General features: G+C 43.8%; 1 protein-coding gene across 1 annotated transcript; it reads right to left on the minus strand.

Moving 5' to 3' along the window:
• Positions 1 to 950: 950 nt before the first annotated feature.
• On the minus strand, positions 951 to 23,328 carry LOC143284334 (calpain-D-like). Its single transcript, XM_076591044.1, has 14 exons — positions 23,019 to 23,328; positions 21,995 to 22,818; positions 20,651 to 20,856; positions 18,279 to 18,462; positions 17,557 to 17,701; positions 16,556 to 16,628; positions 15,510 to 15,635; positions 13,559 to 13,720; positions 12,631 to 12,792; positions 9,830 to 10,026; positions 7,734 to 7,897; positions 5,092 to 5,270; positions 3,535 to 3,759; positions 951 to 2,635 (listed from the first exon to the last, which is right to left on the minus strand). The coding sequence occupies exons 1-13, from the start codon at positions 23,326 to 23,328 to the stop codon at positions 3,576 to 3,578; spliced, it is 2,916 nt and encodes a 971-aa protein (XP_076447159.1). The 3' UTR covers positions 951 to 2,635; positions 3,535 to 3,575.
• Between the last annotated feature and the right edge of the window lie 394 nt (positions 23,329 to 23,722).

The following is a 23,722-nucleotide window of genomic DNA, read 5'->3' on the forward strand; positions in this document are numbered from 1 at the left end:
CATGCTAAGCAAAAGAAGTTCCTGTTTGAACAAAAAATGATAATAATGACTGCTCTTGTTGTTGAGTCACAATATCAGATCAAAGTGCCAAGTTTAGAGAATACAAAAAATATAAATATAACAGTAAATGCAGTTTGCATATAATTAGGCTTCATTTTTTGTTTTTGTGCCCATCCCAGAGGTGCAATATTGATTTAAACAAGATGACTGAAAAGAACTGAATTTTTCCTATTTTTATGCCTAATTTGGTGTCAAATGACAAAGTATTTGCAGAGAAAATGGCAATGTTAAAGTTTACCACGGACACACAGACAACCGAACACCGGGTTAAAACATAGACTCACTTTGTTTACACAAGTGAGTCAAAAACAACAACATGAAGCCAAACTCAATGAAAAAGTTGTCTACTACACCAATGATGAGACTGGCTGATATCCTAATGCTTATATTCAGATTTCATCACTTTTTGTTTTTTACTGTTTTTTTTTTCTTTCTTTATTAAACGCACTGAGCTCATTGTCAAACTGCACTGGGTGAAAGGTCTTATTAAAAAATCCAAGACTTTTCAAGACGTCACTTTTTGTTCTTTACTTTTAATTTTTTTTTTTAAATTGCTAATGCTCATTGTTGAAAAAGTATTGGGTCAAAAGCTTTATCATTAAAAATACTAGACTTTTCTAAACCCTCAACAGCAAACAATAATTTCCCAACATGCACACTTTTCCAGCCCCTGGAAATGGCTGTCTCATCCCCCCCACAAGCCCCCCCTCACCCCCCAACCCCCTCCCAAGAACTTAATGTTTCTGAGTGAACCCTGATTAAATGTGCAAGAAAGAAACACATCTCAGGGATGAAGCATACTGCAGACCTGTGCACCCATCAACTAACCTTTTCAGAAAAGGTAATTAAGATGATTTAAAAAACAATATATGATTATTTATCACATATATATGTATGTATATTTGCTTTCCTTCCCATTCGCAAATGTCATTTCTTTTCTTTTCAACAACTGTTGATTATAATGTGTGCAATTTCTTTACAACATTGTATGATTATTGATTATAATCTATTTCCTTTCCAACACTGGAAGATTATTGATCACAATGTGTGTATTCCCTTTCCAGCATTGCATCACTATTGATTAACATGTGTGCACTTTTTTTTTTTACCACCACTATGATGATAATGCGTTCATTTGGTTTCTAACACTGAAAGATTACTGAAAATAACAGGAGTATTTCCTTTCCAACATTGTATGATTATAATGTATATTTTCTTTCCAACACAGTAATATTATGGATTATAATGTATGTATTTCCTTTCCAACACTCTAATATTATGGATTGTAACATGCATACAACACTGTAAGATTATAGATTATAGTGTGTTTATTTCCTTTCCAAGACTGTACAATTATAAACCATGATGCATGAATACCCTTTCTTTCCTTACCAAAAATGTATAATTATCAATTATAACATGTACTTTTTTCCAACAATGCATGATCATTAATTATAATGTGTTTATTTCCTTTCTTTCAATAATGCGTTTATTTCCTATCTTTCGACAGTCATAATGTGTTTATTTCCTTTCTTTCGATAATTATAATGCGTTTATTTCCTATCTTTCGACAGTCATAATGTGTTTGTTTCCTTTCTTTCGATAATTATAATGCGTTTATTTCCTATCTTTCGACAGTCATAATGTGTTTGTTTCCTTTCTTTCGATAATTATAATGCGTTTATTTCCTTTCTTTCGATAGTCATAATGTGTTTCTTTCCTTTGTTTCCCTTTCATACAGCATGTCTGATACGCCCTGTACTTCCTTTCAGTAACTACACTTTGGCTTACAAAACAAACTTCCGATTCTCAACCCTGTGGTTGTGTAACAATGAAACAACCACGTGTTCTTGCATGTGTGCCTGCTGTAGTGATTTGAATGTGAGTGAGTTTATGCACATTTTTAGAAACCTGTATTCCATCAACTGTTGAAAAATTAAGAAAAGAAAAAAAAAAAAAAAAAATCATCAGTGTTCTTAAGCACTGAGGATACTTTACGTGAAGACTTTTCTTGCAAACAAATGACAACGGTGCTCAAATATATTAAAATCCTGTGCAGCAACCACACATTCATATAATTTATAATAACAGGATGCAAAACCCCCTGTAAGTCAGGGGCAATTCACATGTCCTTGGTGCAGCGATCAAAACTCCATGCAACACACACACACACATACACACGCACATATATACACATTGTCAACAAATAGAATGCATCCAAATTCATATTTGTCTTGCCTTAAAAGTAGATGTGAAATCCTGAAAAAATGAGATTTGCACAACAAAAAGACACCCATATCACAGCTTCAGAACTGCATGCAAATGCCTTGCCATATGTATGTAAAAAAAACCCACCCAGATGAACAACAACGGCGCTAAAGACAAATAAAGTTACCTACACAGTGATGGTCTGACCATGCTAAATAGTTAAAGAGATAAAACCGTGGTCCCAGAGAATATAAAGTTTTCCACTACGTATCAGATGTCTATAGCACTGCATCGCCCTCAACAGAACGTCTTGACCTCTTCCCAGCGCCTGCTGGTATGTTCTTCGCGAGTCTGTGCACTTCAATTTCTGCAACAACGAGAACAACAAAAAGTTATTCAGTGGGCCGTACCTGGAAAACTGGGAGCTGATGATTTGTCTTGCAGCTTTGACATTAGTATTTTGTGACATACTTTATATATCATTAAATCCTTGCAAACATCTTATGGAGCTGTCATACGAGTCTGTCTTTGGATACAGACTCTACAGAACAAGTCTGTTATAGACTGAGTAGACAGTCCACTTGCCATATAATGTCCACTGATACACATCTTCGCACACACAAACACTGCCTATCTACACACACACACATTCAAAGCCCATCCATACACATACAATATACACATACACATATACACGTGAAGTGATGGCCTAGAGGTAACGCGTCCGCCTAGGAAGCGAGAGAATCTGAGTGTGCTGGTTTGAATCACGGCTCAGCCGCCAATATTTTCTCCCCCTCCACTAGACCTTGAGTGGTGGTCTGGACGCTAGTCATTCAGATGAGACGATAAACCGAGGTCCCGTGTGCAGCATGCACTTAACACACATAAAAGAACCCACGGCAACAAAAGGACTGTTCCTGGCAAAAATCTGTAGAACATCTGTAGAACAACCCATTTTGATAGGAAAAACAAAATAAAACTGCATGCAGGAAAAAATACAAAAAAATGGGTGGCACTGTAGTGTAGCGACATGCTCTCCCTGGAGAGAACAGCCTGAATTTCACACAGAAAAAAATCTGTTGTGATAAAAAAGAAACAGAAAAAAAAACCCAACAAAAAATACAATGCCCATCCACACACACAAACACACACACACTGCCCATCTACACAAACACACACACACACACTCACACACACATCATTCATCATGTAATGGGACTCAAATCACCAGTAAAAGCAGGAAGCAACTGAAAAAAAAAAACCAACCCCAAAACATGACACTACCAGGCACCGTTTTTCTCGTCACATCACAAGGGTCTGGGCTGATGAAGGGAGGCCACCTCGGGCGTCATGGGGGGGTCATGGGGGGCGTCTGGGCGCGGCCCCCAGTCTGACAGGCCGATCTGAGGGTTGGCCACTCGGTGCACCAGTCGCCGGGACAGGTGGTAGGGCTGGGTCCTCTCCAGCTGGGAGAGAATCATGATCACCTGCCTGAACACACACACACACACACAAGGAGAGGAAAACTTGATAAGTGTGTGCATCAGAAGATGGAAACACAAACGCACATGGAAAGAGCATCAGTGAGTGTGCACAGGAGATGGGAAACACACACATCAGAAGATGAGAAACACACACACACACACACATACACATACATGGAAAGAACATTAATAAGTGTGCACAGGAGATAAGAAACACACACAGACAGAAAGAACATTAGTGATGTGTGCACAGAAAATGAGAAACACACATGGAAAAAGCACAGAAGATGAGAAAAAGAGAAACACACACACACAGGCATACACACACACACACACACACGCACACACACACACACACACACACACATACACACACACACACAGGCACACACACACACACACACACAGGCACACACACACACACACAGGCACACACACACACACACACACACACACACACACACAAGAACACAAAAGTGACAGAAGAAAGATACAGACAAGATGCACAGAGAAACTCTGTTCCCTGCACTGGTCAGTAAACACTGTCCAAGATGACTAGTTTGGTTACTGCTGACAGTGTTTTGTCTGTTCTGTTGTTTTTTGTTGTTGTTGGGTTTGTTTTGCCAACAAGTACAATACATAACAGCACACAAAAACATGCACTGTCTTTCTTTCGTCTAACACCAGATTATACACACTGAGAGAATTGGGCTTTGCCTTCTTGTGCTGTTTAACCTTTAACTAATTATGCACAGCATTTTCCCTTATACTAAACCCCCCCAAAAAACAACAACAACAACAACAAACAAACCACCTCACAAAAAACACATACACACACATGTATACATATTAAAATGAAATTGCGGTGTAACATATAGGAAATTTTCTGATTGGCGCAATAGCTGAGCGGTTAAAGCGTTGGACTTTCAATCTGAGGTCCCAGGTTTGAATCTCAGTAACGGCGCCTGGTGGGTAAAGGGTGGAGATTTTTTCAATCTCCCAGGTCAACATATGTGCAGACCTGCCAGTGCCTAAACTCTCTTCGTGTGTATTGCAAGTGTCTGAACCCCTTTCGTGTGTATACGCAAGCAGAAGATCAAATGCGCACGTTAAAGATCCTGTAACCCATGTCAGCTTGCGGTGGGTTATAGAAACAAGAACATGCCCAGCAAGCACACCACCAAAAACAGAGTATGGCTGCCTACATGGCGGGGCAAAAACTGTCATGCATGTAAAAGCCCACTCGTGTACATACAAGTGAATGTGGGAATTGCAGCCCACAAATGAAGAAGAAGAAGAAGATCATTTTCCGCAGTTCTATAAAGTCCTCCCCACTTACCTGTGCAGAGGGGGCACGACATCCTTGGTGACCAGGGTGCCACGGGTGCACACGATGTTGGAGCTCTCGGCACACTCGCAGCACACATGCACAGCCTGGTGCGGGAGGCGGTTCTCTATCACAAAGATGCCCCCCGCCCAGCTGGTCATCAGAGAGAAGGCGGTGATGCCTTTACGAATCTGAACAGTCAAAAAAAAAAAAAAAAAAAAAAAAAAAAAAAAAAAGTCAAAAATATTTTTAACGTCACGCCTCTGGCCCATAACATGAGTGATGACATGTGTGTTCTGTGTACATGGAAATGTTTACATTTTGTAGCTTGCATCTGCACATTCATTGCTTTACGGACAGAACTAGACAGCTTAACTAAAGCAGATTTATTAGCACTAGATATAAGTAAGCAGAATTTAAACAGACAAGGATTTCAGAATCTGCACAGTCAGAGGGAGAGAGAACAGGAATAAGAAGAAAATCTCTTACAAAAAAAAAAAAAAAAAAAAAAAAAAAAAAAAAAAAGAGAAGGAAAAAAAAAAAAAGAAAAAGAAAGAACTAGAGCATGTTGGAAAAATATTCATATGGGAAAAATCATTCTCCCAAGTTAGTTGATGGCGGTATGAGAACCTGAATACATCTCGAAAACTGATCAATATATATATATATATAGTTTTTCACGATATTCATTTAAAAAGTCCCCAGTTTTAAACTTTGCTGTCAAGCAAATTTGTTTGAAATGTGAGATCAAACAATTTTTAAAGAAATAAAAAAGACACATTAGTGCTGATTCAGTCATGGTTATTTGTCATCTCATCTGAAGAATCAGTCAAGGGATCGTGCTTGTGATTTAATCTATGACATTTTATCGATGACATTCACTCCTGCCTGAACCTGGGATAGAACTTCTGAACACAGCATGCACACACACACACACACTCACACACAAACACACACTCATACACACACACACACACTCATACACACACACACACACATACTCATACACACACACTCACACACACACACACACATACACATACTCACTCATACACACACACACACACACATACACACACACACACACATATGGTGTGTGTCCATCGAGATCGATGATGACCATCGTTGTCATCCAGCTGGGGGATGGGGGGAGGGTGGTGGGGGGGGGGGATGCTCATGAATCTATCTGTGAGTGCGCAGATGGCTGAATAGTCCAATCTGCGCACGAAATGTTCGCTGACAGTTGGGGCAGACAAGAACAGGCATATCATTGTCAGGGAGCTTGTTTGCCCGTGACTTTCTGGCCTGCCTCTTCTGAACAGCTGCAGCAGTCCTGTTGGCCTCGCACAACTTGGCACCTTTGTGCACAGCAGTGCGCCATTTGTCACGGTCCGCTGCAGATTCCTCCCAGGAGTCAGGGTTGATATCAAACGCTTTCAGAGAGACTTTCAGAGTATCTCTGAAGCGCTTCTTCTGACCTCCGTGTGATCTCTTCCCTTGTTGCAGCTCGCCATAGAAGAGCCTTTTGGGCAGCCGATGGTCTGGCATGCGCGCCACGTGTCCAGCCCAGCGAAGCTGGGACTGCATCAGGATGGTGAAGATGCTGGGAAGGGTGGCTTTTGCAAGCACCTCCGTGTCTGGGGTCCTGTCTTGCCACTTGATGTTCAGTAGCTTCCTTAGGCATGTTGTGTGGAAGTGGTTCAGCTTCTTGGCATGTCGTTGGTACACTGTCCAAGTTTCGCAGGCGTACAGTAGTGTGGGGAGAACTACTGCTCTGTACACCTTTAGTTTGGTCTCAAGACCAATGCCTCTTCTGTTCCAGACATTTGCATAGAGTCTACCAAAAGTTGCGCTTGCTCTTGCAATCCTGACGTTCACTTCATCGTCAATGGTCGCATTTTGTGACAATGTGCTGCCAAGGTATGTGAACCGCTCCACCACACTGAGTCTCTGACCGTTGACTGTGATGTTGGGCTCAACGTAGGGTTTCCCTGGGGCTGGCTGATGGAGAACTTCAGTTTCCTAAGGATGAAAGGTCAGTATGGATGACTGATGACTTGCGCGATGAGTTTGTTTAAAGTGAAGAGGAGTTGCGCAACGTCGACCTCACTCTCTCGTCCGGGTCCACCAATTTCCAGTGGCAAGACTAAGTCGAGACAACTGGAGGATGAGCACGGATGCAGTGGATGACCAAGATATCCTTTCGGTGTCTCATCTTGCTCTCTGCACTCCACAGTGCGTTGCTGTATCCGCCTTCCTCTCCGTTGAACCGTTAGGTTTCTTCCGCAGATTCTACCGGATCCAGACTTCGCATGCATGGGTAGACACACCCCGGGGGCCAACTGTGTGTGTGGCATGCACACAGCACGGTGGAGCTAGATGGCCGTCGGTGGCTCTCCTGAGCCGACGCCCTTTTATGGATCTCGTTTTTAATTCCATAAGGGTGTCTAGCCACCCGCCTCACCAGTCCCGGAAGGGACACACACATACTCACTCATACACACACATACTCATAGACACACATACACTCATACACACACACACACACAGACATACACTCATACACACACACACAAACACTCACTCACACACACACACACACACACTCACACACAAACACACTCACACACAACCACACACACACACACACAGACCTCTTCCTTCTTGCCCTTGCTGACAGCCAGCTGTATGACGGCGTCGGCCAGGATGTTGTCATAGTGACGGTTGCGGAAGGTGCTGATCTCCTCCACCAGGAGGCGCTTGGAGCTGTGCACGGACATGACGTAATGGTGCATGGCTGGGGGCGGGGAGTCTGCCACTGAAAGGACAGCAAGTAAAGACCACTGCTTTCTTTGCTTTGAACAGTATTTACACCACTGAAAAAACAACTGAAAAGACAAAAAGAAAGGGACTACTTCATTCTTTGCTTCAAACAGTATTCACACTGATAACACTCTGAAAAGACAGAAACGATCATTTCATTCTTTGCTTCAAACAGTATTCACACTGATAACACTCTGAAAAGACAGAGACAATCATTTCATTCTTTGCTTCAAACAGTATTCACACTGATAACACTCTGAAAAGACAGAAACGACAATTTCATTCTTTGCTTCAAACAGTATTCACACTGATAACACACTGAAAAGACAGAGACAATCATTTCATTCTTTGCTTCAAACAGTATTCACACTGATAACACTTTGAAAAGACAGAAACGACAATTTCATTCTCTGGTTCAAACAGTATTCGCACTGATAACACTCTGAAAAGGCAGAAACGATCATTTCATTCTTTGCTTCAAATAGTATTCACACTGATAACACTCTGAAAAGACAGAAACGATCATTTCATTCTTGGGTTCAAACAGTATTCACACTGATAACACTCTGAAAAGACAGAAACGATCATTTCATTCTTGGGTTCAAACAGTATTCACACTGATAACACTCTGAAAAGACAGAAACGATCATTTCATTCTTGGGTTCAAACAGTATTCACACTGATAACACTCTGAAAAGACAGAAACGATCATTTCATTCTTGGGTTCAAACAGTATTCACACTGATAACACTCTGAAAAGACAGAAACGATCATTTCATTCTTGGGTTCAAACAAAAAGCCCACACCAGAAAACCCCACCGATATTCCAGTTGTCGAAAGCCCAGGGAATCACTAAATGCTCCACACACAAATGTGCGCCTACACACACACCCATACACAAATTCATCCACACACACATGCTCACACGCACACACATGCATGCAAACACACACAAAGGCATGCAAGCCCACACCAAAAAACCTCAGCAATTCACTGATGTTGCAGTCGTTGAAGCCAAGGGAATCACCACACACACACACACACCAGAAAACCCCACCAACCGACTGATATTCCAGTCGTTAAAAGCCAGAGGAATCACCACACACACACACACACACCAGAAAACACCACCAGCCCACTGATATTCCAGTTGCTGAAGGCAAGGGGAATCACCACACACACACACACACCAGAAAACATCACCAGCCCACTGATATTCTAGTTGTTGAAGGCCAGGGGAATCACCACACACACACATATACACACACACACTCTCACACTCCAGAAAACCCCTCCAACTCACTGATGTTCCAGTTGTTGAAGGCCAACAGAATCGCCACACTCACACATACAACAGAAAACCCCACCAACTCACTGATATTTCAGTCGTTAAAAGCCAGAGAAATCACCACACACACACACACACACACATACACCAGAAAACCCCTCCAACTGACTGATGTTCCAGTTGCTGAAGGCCAGGGGCATCACCACACACACACACACACACACCAGAAAACCCCACCAACTCACTGATGTTCCAGTTGTTGAAGGCCAGGGGAAATCACCACACACACACACACACACCAGAAAACCCCACCAACTCACTGATGTTCCAGTTGTTGAAGGCCAGGGGGAATCACCACACACACACACCAGAAAACCCCTAACTCACTGATGTTCCAGTTGTTGAAGGCCAGGGGGAATCACCACACTCACACACACACACACACTCACACATACAACAGAATACCCCACCAACCCACTGATATTCCAGTTGTTAAAAGCCAACAGAATCACCACACACACACACATACACACACCACACACCAGAAAACCCCTCCAACTCACTGATGTTCCAGTTGTTAAAAGCCAGAGGAATCACCACACACACACACCCACACACCAGAAAACCCCACCAACTCACTGATGTTCCAGTTGTTGAAGGCCAGGGGGATCACCACGTACTCCCCGGCCTCCAGCATCACGTTACAGCCCACGAAGCACCGCAGCTGCCGGGAGCTGTGCGTGATCAGGTTGCCAACGGCGACGTGTGCGTTGTTCACCTCTCGCAGGACCAGGATGCACAGGTCTAGTGGCGACTTCCCGTTGGTTTCCACCCCGCTGGAAATATAATACATCAGTGCATGAAACGGGCGAGAAAGATGTGCAGAAAAGTGCATGATAGTCAGTCGTGTCTGACAACTGGAATATCAGTGAGTTGGTGGGGGTTTCTGGTGTGTGTGTGTGTGTGTGTGTGTGTGTGTGTGTGTGTGTGTAGGTGTGGGTGTAGGTGTGGGTGTGTGTGTTTGTGTGGTGATTCCTCTGGCCTTCAACAACTGGAACATCAGTGAGTTGTAGGGTTTTCTGGTGTGTGTGTGTGTGTGTGTGTGTGTGTGTGTGTGTGTGTGTGTGTGTGGATGTGTGTGTGGTGATACCCCTGGCCTTCCACAACTGGAACATCAGTGAGTTGGAGGGGTTTTCTGGTGTGTGTGTGTGTGTGGGTGGGGGGAGGGGGAGTTGTGGTGTGGGGTGCGGGGGTTAATTCCGTTGGCTTTTAACGATTGGAATATCAGTGGGTTGGTGGGGTTTTCTGGTGTGTGTGTGTTTGTGTGTGTGTGTGTGTGTGTGTGTGTGTGTGTGTCTAGTGACAGGCGCAATAGCCGAGTGGTTAAAGCGTTGGACTTTCAATCTGAGGGCCCCTGGTTCGAATCTCGCTGGCGCCTGGTGGGTAAAGGGTGGAGATTTTTCCGATCTCCCAGGTCAACATATGTGCAGACCTGCCAGTGCCTAAACTCTCTTCGTGTGTATACGCATGCAGAAGATCAATTATGCACGTTAAAGATCCTGTGATCCATGTCAGCGTTCGGAGGGTTATGGAAACAAGAACATACCCAGCATGCACACCCCCGAAAATGGAGCATGGCTGCCTACATGGCCGGGTAAATAAACAAAACAGTCATGCACGTAAAATGTTAAATCTTACATGTTTGTCTGAGTGTGCAGCTGTGCGTGCCTTAAATCTGATTGAATGACACAGGAAACGAATGATGAGCACCCAATGGCAGCTGTCAGTCGGTTCTACCCAGATAGGCAGCCTGTTGTGTAAATGACTACGTGTGTGTATAGCGCTTAGAGCTTGGTCCTCGACCGAGGATAGGCGTTATATAGGTATCCGTATCAACTATGACCATCAGAACAGCAACTGCCCACTATCTGGGCAAGAATTTTATTATAATGGAGAGTGTTTTGCCGAAGTTACAACCCCATTCTCTTGGCCTAGAGGGCTTTAGGACAGTTGGCGTTGGGATAGTTCACAAAGGCCAATTTGCCTCCAAGGCTGCAGCACTAAGAGCCAGCACAATTTTGCCTCCTAGTTTGAGAGTCACAGTCCTTTACAAAAGACTCAGCTGTAAATGATTTTCCACTGCAGCAGAGAAACTATTGATAATACAGCTCTCACTTTGCTGTTGACCTATCTGTAAACTTATGTCAATCTGTGATATGAGTAAAATGGAATAAAATGGGCTGAAAAATGATTTAGTGTAAACAATTAAGAAGAGTGGTAACTCTCTCCATTTACAAGATGCAACACAACACAACAGAATCAGACTGCACTGCTTAAATGTAGGCACAAACACTAAAGTAAAGGAAAGAGTGGTTTGAGTGTGCTTTGTTACTGCGGGACTTTCAGTTCTGGAGAATAATGTGAGGGGATATAATATTTTAGTATAAACAACACTACAGGATCAAACTGCACTTACCCAAACCAAGGCACAAACAGAAATATTTCCCACTCCCTGGCTTCCCTCCCCCTCTCCCTCCCCTTCCCCACTCTCTCCCCATCCCCCCCACTCCCATCCTTTCCCACACTCCCTCCCCACCCTCCCTTTCCTGCCCTTCCTCCCTCCCCTTCCCCACTCTCTCCCCATCCCCCCCCCCACTCCCATCCTTTCCCACACTCCCTCCCCGCCCTCCCTTCCCTGCCCTTCCTCCCTCCCCTTCCCCACTCTCTCCCCATCCCCCCCACTCCCATCCTTTCCCACACTCCCTCCCCACCCTCCCTTTCCTGCCCTTCCTCCCTCCCCATCCCCACTCTCTCCCCATCCCCCCCCCCCCACTCCCATCCTTTCCCACACTCCCTCCCTTTCCTGCCCTTCCTCCCTCCCCTTCCCCCCTCTCTCCCCATCCCCCCCCCACTCCCATCCTTTACCACACTCCCTCCCCACCCTCCTCTCTCCCCATCCCCCCCCCACTCCCATCCTTTCCCACACTCCCTCCCCGCCCTCCCTTTCCTGCCCTTCCTCCCTCCCCTTCCCCCCTCTCTCCCCATCCCCCCCCCCCACTCCCATCCTTTCCCACACTCCCTCCCCACCCTCCCTTCCCTGCCCTTCCTCCCTCCCTGACCCCATTCCCTTCATTTCCAACACTTCCTCCCTCCCCTTCCCCCAACTCCCTCCCCTACCTACCTCCCTCCTCTTCCCCCGCTTTCTCCCTCACCTTCCCCCATTCCCATCCCCTCCCTTCCACACTTCACCCTCCTCCCCCTCCCCTTCTCCCACTCCCTCTCCCCCCCACACCCTCTCCTACCCCCCAACAACACACTCTCCTCCTCAATACTCCCTCTCCTTCCTCTGCCCTCCCTCCTCTGTCCCCCCCCAACTCCCCCCCAGGCCCACACCCCCACCAACCCTCTCTCCATTCCTTCTCCCTCCTCTCAGGCCTTACCGGAGTCCCTCCTGGAAGAGTCCCAGCTCCACCTCAGTGGTGGTGAAGACGGTCAGCTTCATGATCTTCATGGAGTCCTTGGCGTTGGAGGGGAACACCCCCTGCATGCGCGACTCGTGGTCGTCAGGTCGGATCTTGCACACGTCCACGCTGTCGTAGTATCTGCACGCCGTTGGAAAAAAAAACTTGTGATTGAGGCTTTTTACCAACACATGACAAATATAAATTTTTTTTTTATTGATCTATTTGTGTGTGTGTGTGGTTTGTGTGTGTGTGTGTGTGTGTGTGTGTGTGTGAAAGCGGGGCGTTAACTCATAACTACTCCAGGCATGAGTGGACATGTGCAGAGACCAGTGAAATGGGTCTGGGTATAGGTCAGACATCTGTTTTGTCCCCCCCCCCCCCCCCAAGAACAGTCACGCTCATGCACATAAACCTAGGACATGCCTCTGATGCTGACCGCTCTGTCAATTTTTTGACAAAGGATTAAAAAAACAGTATCCTGATCTCAAAGTCAAAAGAGTGCCTGACAGCACTCGTGAATTACAACTCTAATTGCTGTTTCAAATAACTTAATTTGTCATATGCCAATCTCGGCTGAACAAGAAAAGGTGTTACTAGACTTAAGTAGTGATGTGCATGCTGCATATACGTGGCCTATTTAAGATCCTCTTTCAAAGACCTGTGGTCCCTAGGCATAGCGATCGATAAATAATACCCCTTTTCAATGCTCCCTGCTTTCAGCTTCACTTCCTTGTGGACCCAATCAGCCGAAAACGGAGTATGGCTGTCTACATGGCAGGGTAAAAACGGTAATACACTTCGAAGCCCACCTGTGTACATACGAGTGAACATGGGAGTTGCAGCCCACGAACGAAGAAGACGAAGAAGAAGAAGAAGAAGAAGAAGCCACTCAGTTTTTCCTTACTTTAGCAGATCCTCGAAGGACATCCAGAAAATGCCATGCTGGTCGCCAAAGGCCATCAGTTTCTGCTTGGCACTGGCACTGATGCTCTGCCACTTGGGCGACCCATCGCTCCAGTCACCCTTCCATGAGAAGCGGCCCCAGGGGTTACGAAGACGTATTAACCTGCAAACAAAAAAATATATGCCACACATGAGCTTGACTGCTGTTTCTTTTCGAAATTAAGCCCATGGCATCTGATAACGCACAAATATGCATCCTGGATGCTTTCAAAATGGAAATGGTGCACTACATCAAGCAATGGCTTTTTATTAAAGATCCAAGATTATTCTGGACCCAAGACTTTTTACCCAAGACTTTTTCAGCCCTTGAAATGGGTTCTCTCATTTCTTCCAAGACTTTTCCAGACTTCCATGCCTGTAGAAACCCAGTCAAACACAAACCAAACCAATGAGGACCAACAATACAGGAAAGGCGCAACAGCCGAGAGGTTAAAGCACTGGGACTCTCAATTTGAGGGTCCTGGGTTCCAATCCTGGTCACAACGCCTGGTAGGTGAAGGGGGGGGGGAGATTTTTTTGATCTCCCAGGTCAACAGATGTGCAAACCTGCTAGTACCTGAACCCCTTTCGTGTGTAAACGCATGCGTAAGATCAAATACGCACGTTAAAGATCCTGTAATCCATGTCAGCATTCGGTTGGTTATGGAAGCGAGAACATATCCAGCATGTCAAGCATGTACACCTCCCCAACTGCCCCCACCGCCCTCAGTGGAAAACAGAATATGACTGCCTACATGGCAGGGGTAAAAAAGGTCACACATATAACATGTACCAATGTACCTTTTATTCACCTGTGTGCTAGCTGAACTGGCAGCATAAACAGCGTTGACCTGAAGCTGTGTACCTTGTACATAAGATAAGATAAGATATGATAAGAATAACTTTATTATCTCCAACTGGAGAAATTTGGTCAGGTGCATTATCACAACATAGACAAGTAAACAACATGGGGACCATAGCTGTAAAAGTCAACAACAGCTTTTACGAATATTACGAAGATACAATTGTAAAAAAAATATCACATACACCGTTTCATACATACATCCACACACTGCAGGTAATAACATTATTTGAATATAATTATAAACATAGCCTACTATACTGCACATTGATTATAATAGACAGATAAGATAAGAAGATAAATTGCGGAAAACCGCAACCAGATAATCAGCACACACCCACACCCCCCCTCTCCCCCCACCCACCCCACACACGCGGATTACATGAACAGGGCTACCACTCTTCATTGTTTCTCAATCCTTTACCCTTCAAGCCTCATTATTCTTTAATCTCATAAACGTAAAAGCCCACACATGTTTAAGAGAGAACATGGGAGTTGCAGCCGACGAACAAAGAAGAAGAAGAAGAAGAAGAAGAAGAAGAAGAAGAAGGAGAAGGAGGAGGCGGAAGAGGAGGAGGAGAAGAAGAACAAGAACGAGAAGAAGGAAGAAGTGGAGAAGAAGAAGAAGAAGAAGAAGTGGAGAAGAAGAAGAAGAAGAAGGAGAAGAAGGAGAAGGAGAAGAAGAAGAAGAAGAAGAAGAAGGAGAAGGAGGAGGCGGAAGAGGAGGAGGAGAAGAAGAAGAAGGGGGAGAAAGTAAAGAAGAAGAAGAAGAAGCAGGAGGAGAAGGAGGAGGCGGAAGAGGAGGAGGAGAAGAACAAGAACGAGAAGAAGGAAGAAGTGGAGAAGAAGAAGGGGGAGAAAGTGGAGAAGAAGAAGAAGAAGAAGAAGAAGAAGACGAAGACAAAGAAGAAGAAGACGAAGAAGAAGAAAAAGAAGAAGACAAAGAAGAAGACGACAAAGAAGACGAAGAAGAAGACAAAGAAGAAGAAGAAGACAAAGAAGAAGAAAGATAAAGCAGAAGGCCCAATGATATCGTCTCCACTTGACTCACTTGTTCCCCTCCACGTCCTGAATGTCCAGGATGGAGTAGGCGTGTCGAGCTCTCAGACCCATCTGCTCAAAGTGAGTTTCGTCCGTCTTCATGGTGCCACCGCCACAGGATGCCCCCATCAGGAACCTGCACACACCACAGGGGTCACTGTCTTTGTTGTTGTTGTTGTTGTTTGGATTGTGGCAACTTTGCTTGCAGTCAGAGAGAATGAATGATTGTATGAGTGTGTCTGTCTGTGTTTGTGTTTGTGCGTGCGTGTGTGTGTGTGTGCTGGTGTGTTGTGTGTGTGTGTGTGTGTGTGTGTGTGTGTGCTGGTTTGTTTGTGTGTGTGTGTGTGTGTGTGTGTGTGTGTGTGTATCTGTTTAGTTTATGAGGAGAGAGGGAGAGAGAGAGTGTGTGTGCGTGTATGCATGTGTGTGTGTGTGTGTGTGTAAGTGTGCGCGCGCGAGTGCTGGTTTGTGTGTGTGCTGGTTTGTGTGTGTGTGTGTGTGTGTGTGTGTGTGTATCTGTTTAGTTTACGAGGAGAGAGAGAGAGAGAGAGAGAGAGAGAGAGAGAGAGAGAGAGAGAGAGAGAGAGACAGAGAGAGAGTGTGTGTGTGTGTGTGTGTGTGCGCACATGCTGGTTTGTGTGTGTGCTGGTTTGTGTGTGTGTGTGTGTGTGTGTGTGTGTGTGTGTATCTGTTTAGTTTATGAGGAGACAGAGAGAGAGAGAGAGAGAGAGAGAGAGAGAGAGAGAGAGAGAGAGAGAGAGAGAGTGTGTATGCGTGTGTGTGTGTGTGTGTGTGTGTATGTGTGTGTGTGTGTGTGTGTGTGTGTGTGTGTGTGTGTGTGTGTGTGTGTGACTGTGTCTGTATGTTTATCTGTTTAGTTTACAAGGAGCATAATAAACTGAAGTACATGTGAGGTGTAGCACTCAAAGCATGAAAAAATGAAACAAAAATAACATGTATAAATAAACAGACCCCATTCCTCACCCCACGGAAAAAAAAAACATACTAAAGAAAATGAAAAAAAAAAGAAAAAAAAGAAAAAAAAAAGGTACTCACTTCATGTCTCGACAGCTGAGCAGTTTGGCCCACACAAGATCCGGGTCCACTTGACGATCTTTTGCCTCATCAGCTGTGTCCCCAAAAGGTTGCTTGTCATTAATTAGTTTTTAAGGGGATGTCATTTCTAAAATGTCAAACCTGTGCTCATAAGGTTAACAGGAAAACAGAAATGAAGAGGAAGTATTCACACAAAGAAAGGATTTCTTGTTAACTAAGTGAGGGGGAAAAAAAAAATCAAGTGGAAATATCTAAACAAACAATGTAAACATTCACACAAGTGTTAGCTTCGCTAGAGGGAGTGGTTAAACAAGCAATCAAAAAAACTGAAGTGTTCATGACCAACTAATCAAAAAAACTGAAGCGTTCATGACCAACCAATAAGTGCTGTTCATGACCAACCAGTAGGTTTAAGTGCTCGGAGTAACAAGTATAAGAAAAGTTAAGACAGTACTTATTTAAAACCAAATATCATTATAGCTAAAAAAAACCCCAACCAAACAAGCAAAAAACAAACAAAACCAACTCTGCTCAAGACAGTGAAGACTGCACTAGAAAATTAAGGACATATAAAAACCTCCTTCCCCATTTTTCCTCCCCCCCCACCTTCCCCCCCTCCTCTTAACCCACTCAGTACGGCCAGTCCTCTCTTCTCCTCTACACAGACCCCTCGGATGTCCAGTGGGTGTCTGAATGACCCAACCTTTAACTTCCATCGTAAGAATTGTGGTATTCTTTGTCAACATTCACCTCTTCAGTATAAGAGCCTTCCGCTTGCAATATTTTGATGATGGTAATTGGGGTGAAACACTGTTAACGTTGTCTCTTTTGCCGTTCGTTCATATGGAGAGAGTTAACCCATGAGGTGCCAATACCAGGATCACATCACACCCACGACCCTCAGATTGTAAGTATCATAAAGAAAGTCCAAAGCTCTTAACAGCTAACGTCTTTATTTACAGAAGATTTCACACATAAACATTAGGCAATGAAGCTCTCACCTTGCAATGGTATACTTTCGCAAGGAGCACCTGTGAGTGTCGCCAGACCCTCGATACATTTGCCTGCCACCAAAGCCTCATAGGAGCCGTGAAGTTTGGCCATGGCTTTCTCGATCAGTGGAACCCACAGCTGTTTGCGACGCGCCTGAACATGAGAACTAAAACATCAGCGGAAAAAACTGGAAAGAGACTGAGAATCAACACGATGTGCCTGAACATAAAAAAAACCAAAACGTCAGCTATCAAAATGGAAAGCGAATCACAGAATCAACAAAAATGAATCCAGGCATAGGAAAGTGAGGATGAAAACCATAGATCAAGTTTTTTTTTTTTTTTTTTAAATCACTTACTTTGTGATGAATTACACCGCTGAGTTTCAACTTTTATTACTTTCATGTCTATTATTCAGCTTATGTGTTTTACTTTGTGACTTTTTAGTTCAACCCTTAAGTTGTTTATATCTGTGGTGGACCCAACGGTGGGCTGACATTGTGCTGCATTAGTACTGTATTGTGTTGCACTAAATTGTTATGTGTCGAGCCTTTGGATGCACACATAATTTTGTAATGGGTTATTAAAGATGAACTATATTGTATTGTACTGAACTATACTGTGATGTGTTGTATTGTATTGTACTGTGCTGTATTGTGTTGACTTGTGTTGCACAGTATTGTATAGTATTGCATTGTATTGCATAGCATTGTATTGTATCGCACACATACCTGAGAAAAGATGAGCTTCCCACTGGCGTCGCAAGGCAGCAGATCGTCAATCAGCACTGTGGTCCACAGACCGTCCTTACACAACCGCACCTGGTACACGCCCTCCTCGCAGTAGTCCCGCGTCAAAACGATGCGTTCCACAAGGCTTGGGATTTCCGCCAGCACTGCCAGTGAACTAAGAAACCTGTCAGAAAGGAAGGGAAAAACTACATTCATTCCTTCAGTGTTTTTGTGTGTTTTGTGGAGGGTGGGAGAGAGAGACAGACAGACAGAGAGAGAGACAGAGACAGAGAGAAAATATAGAATATGTATGTGTGCCTGTGTGTACGCATGTGTACATATGTCATGAGTTTTCCTGTACTGTTTTGTAATTAATGTTGTTGTTTTTTTTTCCTGAAGAGTGCAATCATATATCCTATTCTTAACAGTATCTTGCGTTCTCTTGAGCATATTCAGAGATGTAGAAGTATGTAAGTATACATTCCTTGTTCTTTTAAAAATATCATATGGAAGTTGTGCATCTTTTGTGTGTATACAGTATGCAAGCATACTGATGTATGTGTATATGTGTGCGTGCCCATGAGGGTGTGTGGGCATGCATATGACTGTGCATGAGCATGCATGCACATGTACATACACATGCATGCGCTTGAGAAGAAAAGAATATGCAAAACTGGGGGAAAAAGAATCAGCATGAAAATTAACAACAAACAGTTAATGAGTTCTAAATAATAATGCAACATAAAATAGATCATTAACAGGAACGAACCAAAGTTTTGTATGAAATCACAATTTTGGATAGATAAGAATAGAACAGAATATGTCTTTATAACCAAGTGTACTGGGGTTACAATATACAAACATAGTAGGATCTTAGATGCATTATATGCATGTTATACATGTATCTAAGCGCTTGTGCATGCTGATGTTAAACTAATCAATGAACAACTCTGCAGTTCCGCAGAATCCCCTGCACAATGTGGATACAAATCAACGAACGAACCAACAGTTTCCCAGAATCCCCTGCACAATGTGGATACAAATCAACGAATGAACCAACAGTTTCCCAGAATCCCCTGCACAATGTGGATACAAATCAACGAATGAACCAACAGTTTCCAAGAATCCCATGCACAATGTGGATACAAATCAACGAACGAACCAACAGTTTCCCAGAATCCCCTGCACAATGTGGATGGACAAACAAACCAACAAAAGAACCAGTAGTTCCCCAGAATGCCCTGCATGCATGTGGATAGACAGACAAACAAATCAACGAATGAACCAACAGTTCCGCAGAATCCCCTGCACAATGTGGATACAAATCAACGAATGAACCAACAGTTCCGAAGAATCCCCTGCACAATGTGGATACAAATCAACGAACGAACCAACAGTTTCCCAGAATCCCCTGCACAATGTGGATACAAATCAACGAATGAACCAACAGTTTCCCAGAATCCCCTGCACAATGTGGATAGACAAACAAACCAACAAAAGAACCAGTAGTTCCCCAGAATGCCCTGCATGCATGATGTGGATAGACAGACAAACAAATCAACAAACCAGCAACTCCAAAGAATCTTCTGCATGATTTGGATAGATCAATAACAAATAACAGACATTAAACAAAAATTAAACAGACAGACATCAACGAACAAACCAGCAGTTCCCAAGAATCCCCTGCATGATGCGGACAGATCATCATAATAAGTAATAGACATCAAATGAATCCCCTGCACGATGTGGATAGATCATTATAATATGTAACAGACATAAAACAAATCCCCTGCACGATATGGATAGAAAAGTTATGAATTATTATTATCATCATCATGATATGTAACAGACATAAAACAAATCAACAAATGAACCAGCAGTTCCCCCGAATGTCCTGCATGATGTGGATAGACGTTAAACATAATTATAGTATCAATGAATGAACCAGCTGTTCCCCAGAATCCCCTTTAAGATGTGGATAGACGTTCAACATATAGTATCAACGAACGAACCAGCAGTTCCCCAGAATGCCCTGCATGATGTGGATAGATGTTAAACATAACTATAGTATCAACCAACGAACCAACAGTTTCCCAGAATGCCCTGCACGGTGTGGATAAGACATTAAACATATTTATAGTATCAATGAACGAACCAATTGTTCCCAAGAATCCCCTCTAAGATGTGGATAGGCGTTAAACATAATTATAGTATCAACGAACGAACCAGCACTTTTCCAGAATGCCCTGCAAGATGTGGATAGACTTTAGTTAAACATAATTATAGTATCAATGAAGGAACCAGCAGTTCCCCAGAATCCCCAGCAAGATGTGAACAGACATTAAACATAATTATAGTATCGACAAACGAACCAGCAGTTGCCCAGAATCCCCTGCATGATGTCCTCCGGCATGGGGGTGCGGTAGACGGCCCAGGGCTGGTTCCTCATGCCGTCCAGGGACTTGATGTGCCGGGGGCGCTGCCAGAAGATGGACTGTGAGAATTGAGGCTTGCTGGCATCCAGGTACAGGGAGGCTGGGGCTGGTGGGAAGGAATCGTCCACGAAAGGTTCCCTGTTCTGTTAGAGAATGAGAGAAAAGTCTGAAGTTTACTTAAGACTGAAGTCCAAATGGTTTATTGTTCAGGCCTTTCTGCCTGTGACAATGCCAATATATGAAAATCAAACAAACAGGAAGGAAACAGAGAGAGAGAAAGAGAAGAGACAGAGGAGAGAGACAGAGACAGAGAGAGAGGAGTAGAAAAAGAGAGAGAGACTCAGAGAGATTGTTACCAACAAAAATCAGTTTTCTTCCTAAACGAATGAGTAAAAAACTAAAATCAATAACTCATAGTCATATACATTGGTTATTATGCTTTAGCGTGATAAATATTATTGCATATTGTGAATGTGACTTTTCTGGCATAAGAAAAAAAAAAAAAAAAAAAAAGAGAAGAGAAGTCAGTTTTCTTATTCTTCAAACGGGTTGAAGAATAAGGAAACAGAGAGAAGAAAAACACAGGCAAAGTGAATCACATCCAAATAAATGCAAACTGTTTCAGAAAACATATGAAGTGATTTGTCACGGGGATGAGAGGAATGTACAATCCTCATGCAAAAAAAAAAAAGAAGAAAAAAGCATCATAAAGGATTCAATCTTAAATGCTCATTATTTTCTACATGTGTAGAATACTCAACACTTATGACAAACATTCTTTTCTGTCGCTTTGTCAGATAGTGTATGTATCACTGCATACAACATAAATCGCTTTGTGATATACATAGTATTACTGTATGCAAAAAAAAAAAAAAAAAAAAAAAAAAGAAAGAAAAAAAAAATCGCTTTATGAGATGTATGGTAACATATGCAAGATGTCACTTTGTCAGATACATACATGTATGTATCACTGTATGCAATATTATATATATATATATATATATATTTGTAACTTAGATACATGTATGTATCACTGTATGCAACATATATGTCTGTCAGATACATGTAATGATGTATGTATCACTGTATGCAACGTATGTCACTTTGTCAGATACATGTCCATACAACAATGAATGCATTGCATGCATGTCACTGTCAAATACATGTATCACTGTATGCAGTGTATGTCACTTTGTCAGATACAAGCATGTATCACTGTATACAACATAAATGTCACTTTGTCAGATACATGTAATGTATGCATCACTGTATGCCACAGACCTGTCTGCAAAACGCCAGGATCAGTGCCCTCCTCTCCAAAGCGTCCTGCTCCACCACCTTCTGAATATCGTCCATCAGGAGACTCTCCTCTCTGTACATGCCTCCCGGGGTGGGAGGGGCAGCGGGCTGAGAGGCGGCGGTACTGGCCTTCGGTGCAGGGGAGCAGTGCAGAGGGGTGAGGGGGCGCAGTCGCTGGTTGGGGGAGGTTCCGTCTTTGAAAGCGCCGCAAACCCGACACTTGTCGTCCTGCTTGTTGAGGAAGGTGCAGCAGCTGCAGCGCCAAGAGCTTGGTGGGCGCTTCGGGTTGGATTTACCGGCACTAGACTTCCGTGCGCGGGGACTCTTGCATGCGCGGCAGATTGACACCTTGGCAGCGTTCACCAGCGTGCACTTGGAGCACGCCCAGGTGTCTGAGGCGCTTCCGGGTCGTCCTGCTCCACACATGGTACACAGCGCCACAGTGTTGGGATTGTCCAGGGTGCACTGACCGCATGACCACACGTTCCCAGATTCCCCTGCGGTGCCATCTTCTTGGGAAGAGGTGTGTGGAGCAGGTTCTGGGGCTGGTACTCTGTGGAAATATTTCACACAGTCTTTCCCCATCTGGATGGGGCTGGTGGGAGCTCTCTGAGCACTACCCCCGTGCCTTGGCTGGCCGCAGGAATCACACTGGGTCGCCCAGCCGGCGTTGCAAGAAAAAGTGCAACGCGAACATTTCCACTCTGCTTCCTCTTCCTTGCTGATTGGCTGGGGAGTGACTTTCTTCCCTTTGCCTTTGTTCTTGCAGCTGGCAGAGCAGGAGAGTCTGTGGAACTGGAAGGTTCACTGTCTGTCTGGAAGTCATTAAACCTTGATTCTGTTCCTGATGGACTTTTACTGTTTGATTCTGCTGGGCTGCGGTGACCCTGTTCATCAATGTCCTCTGGCAAGTCGGTTGGAATGTTGCATACACGGGGAGACAAGCACATAGAGCACTGTGTTGATTTGGATGGGTTAAAAAAAGTGCATCGTCGACAGTTCCAACCTTCTGCGGAAGATTCTGATGAAGATGAGTCCTCACAAACTCTCTTTTTTGAAGAATTAGCATCTTTGGGTGCTTTTGGGCCATTGACAGAGCCATTGACAGCTCCTTTCCCATTCTGCCGGGAAGATGGCCCAGGTCCATTGCTCTGCCTCTGAGGTTGGGGTGCAGGAGCTGTGCGAGGAGACTTGGCTGCTGGAACGGGTCTTCCGGAACCACATGCGTTGCACTCCAGGTCACTGTCGCTGTTGACCAATGTACACTTATGGCAGGTCCAGACAGTCACTTCTTCACAATCCATTGGTTCAGCCATCTGAGAAATTACAAGTTACAGAGTTTATAGATTGTCATAACATCCAATGATTATCATGATGAATTAATCTTTGGGAAAATATATATATATATATATATATATATATATATATCTAGTCTATCAAGGAAAAGCGATATCTGAAGGAATTCCCAGGCGGAATCATTAAATTATGTGCATGCACTGCCAGTCAGCCATGATAATAATAATAATAATAATAATGGATACTTATATAGCACACTATCCAGAAATCTGCTCTTGGTGCTTTACAAAAACTCTTTGTTAACATAAAACATTACATCTATGTTACATACACATACCAAAATATGACTACACACACACACACACACACACTGCATACATACATTTTAACAATACATGTGTATCTAACAGCTAC

Source organism: Babylonia areolata, chromosome 7 (genome assembly GCF_041734735.1).
Source record: "Babylonia areolata isolate BAREFJ2019XMU chromosome 7, ASM4173473v1, whole genome shotgun sequence".
NCBI lineage: Eukaryota > Metazoa > Mollusca > Gastropoda > Neogastropoda > Buccinidae > Babylonia > Babylonia areolata.

Excerpts from the sequence above, each read along its gene's own strand:
- LOC143284334 (XM_076591044.1), bottom strand. The coding sequence starts at position 23,328 with ATGGCTGAACCAATGGATTGTGAAGAAGTGACTGTCTGGACCTGCCAT. Across the intron at positions 18,463-20,650 it reads GGGATTCTGGGCAACTGCTG|GTTTCTTAGTTCACTGGCAG; the intron begins GTTCGTTTGTCG and ends CCTTTCTGACAG. Across the intron at positions 5,271-7,733 it reads GCAAGGGCAAGAAGGAAGAG|ATTCGTAAAGGCATCACCGC; the intron begins GTCTGTGTGTGT and ends TTGACTGTTCAG.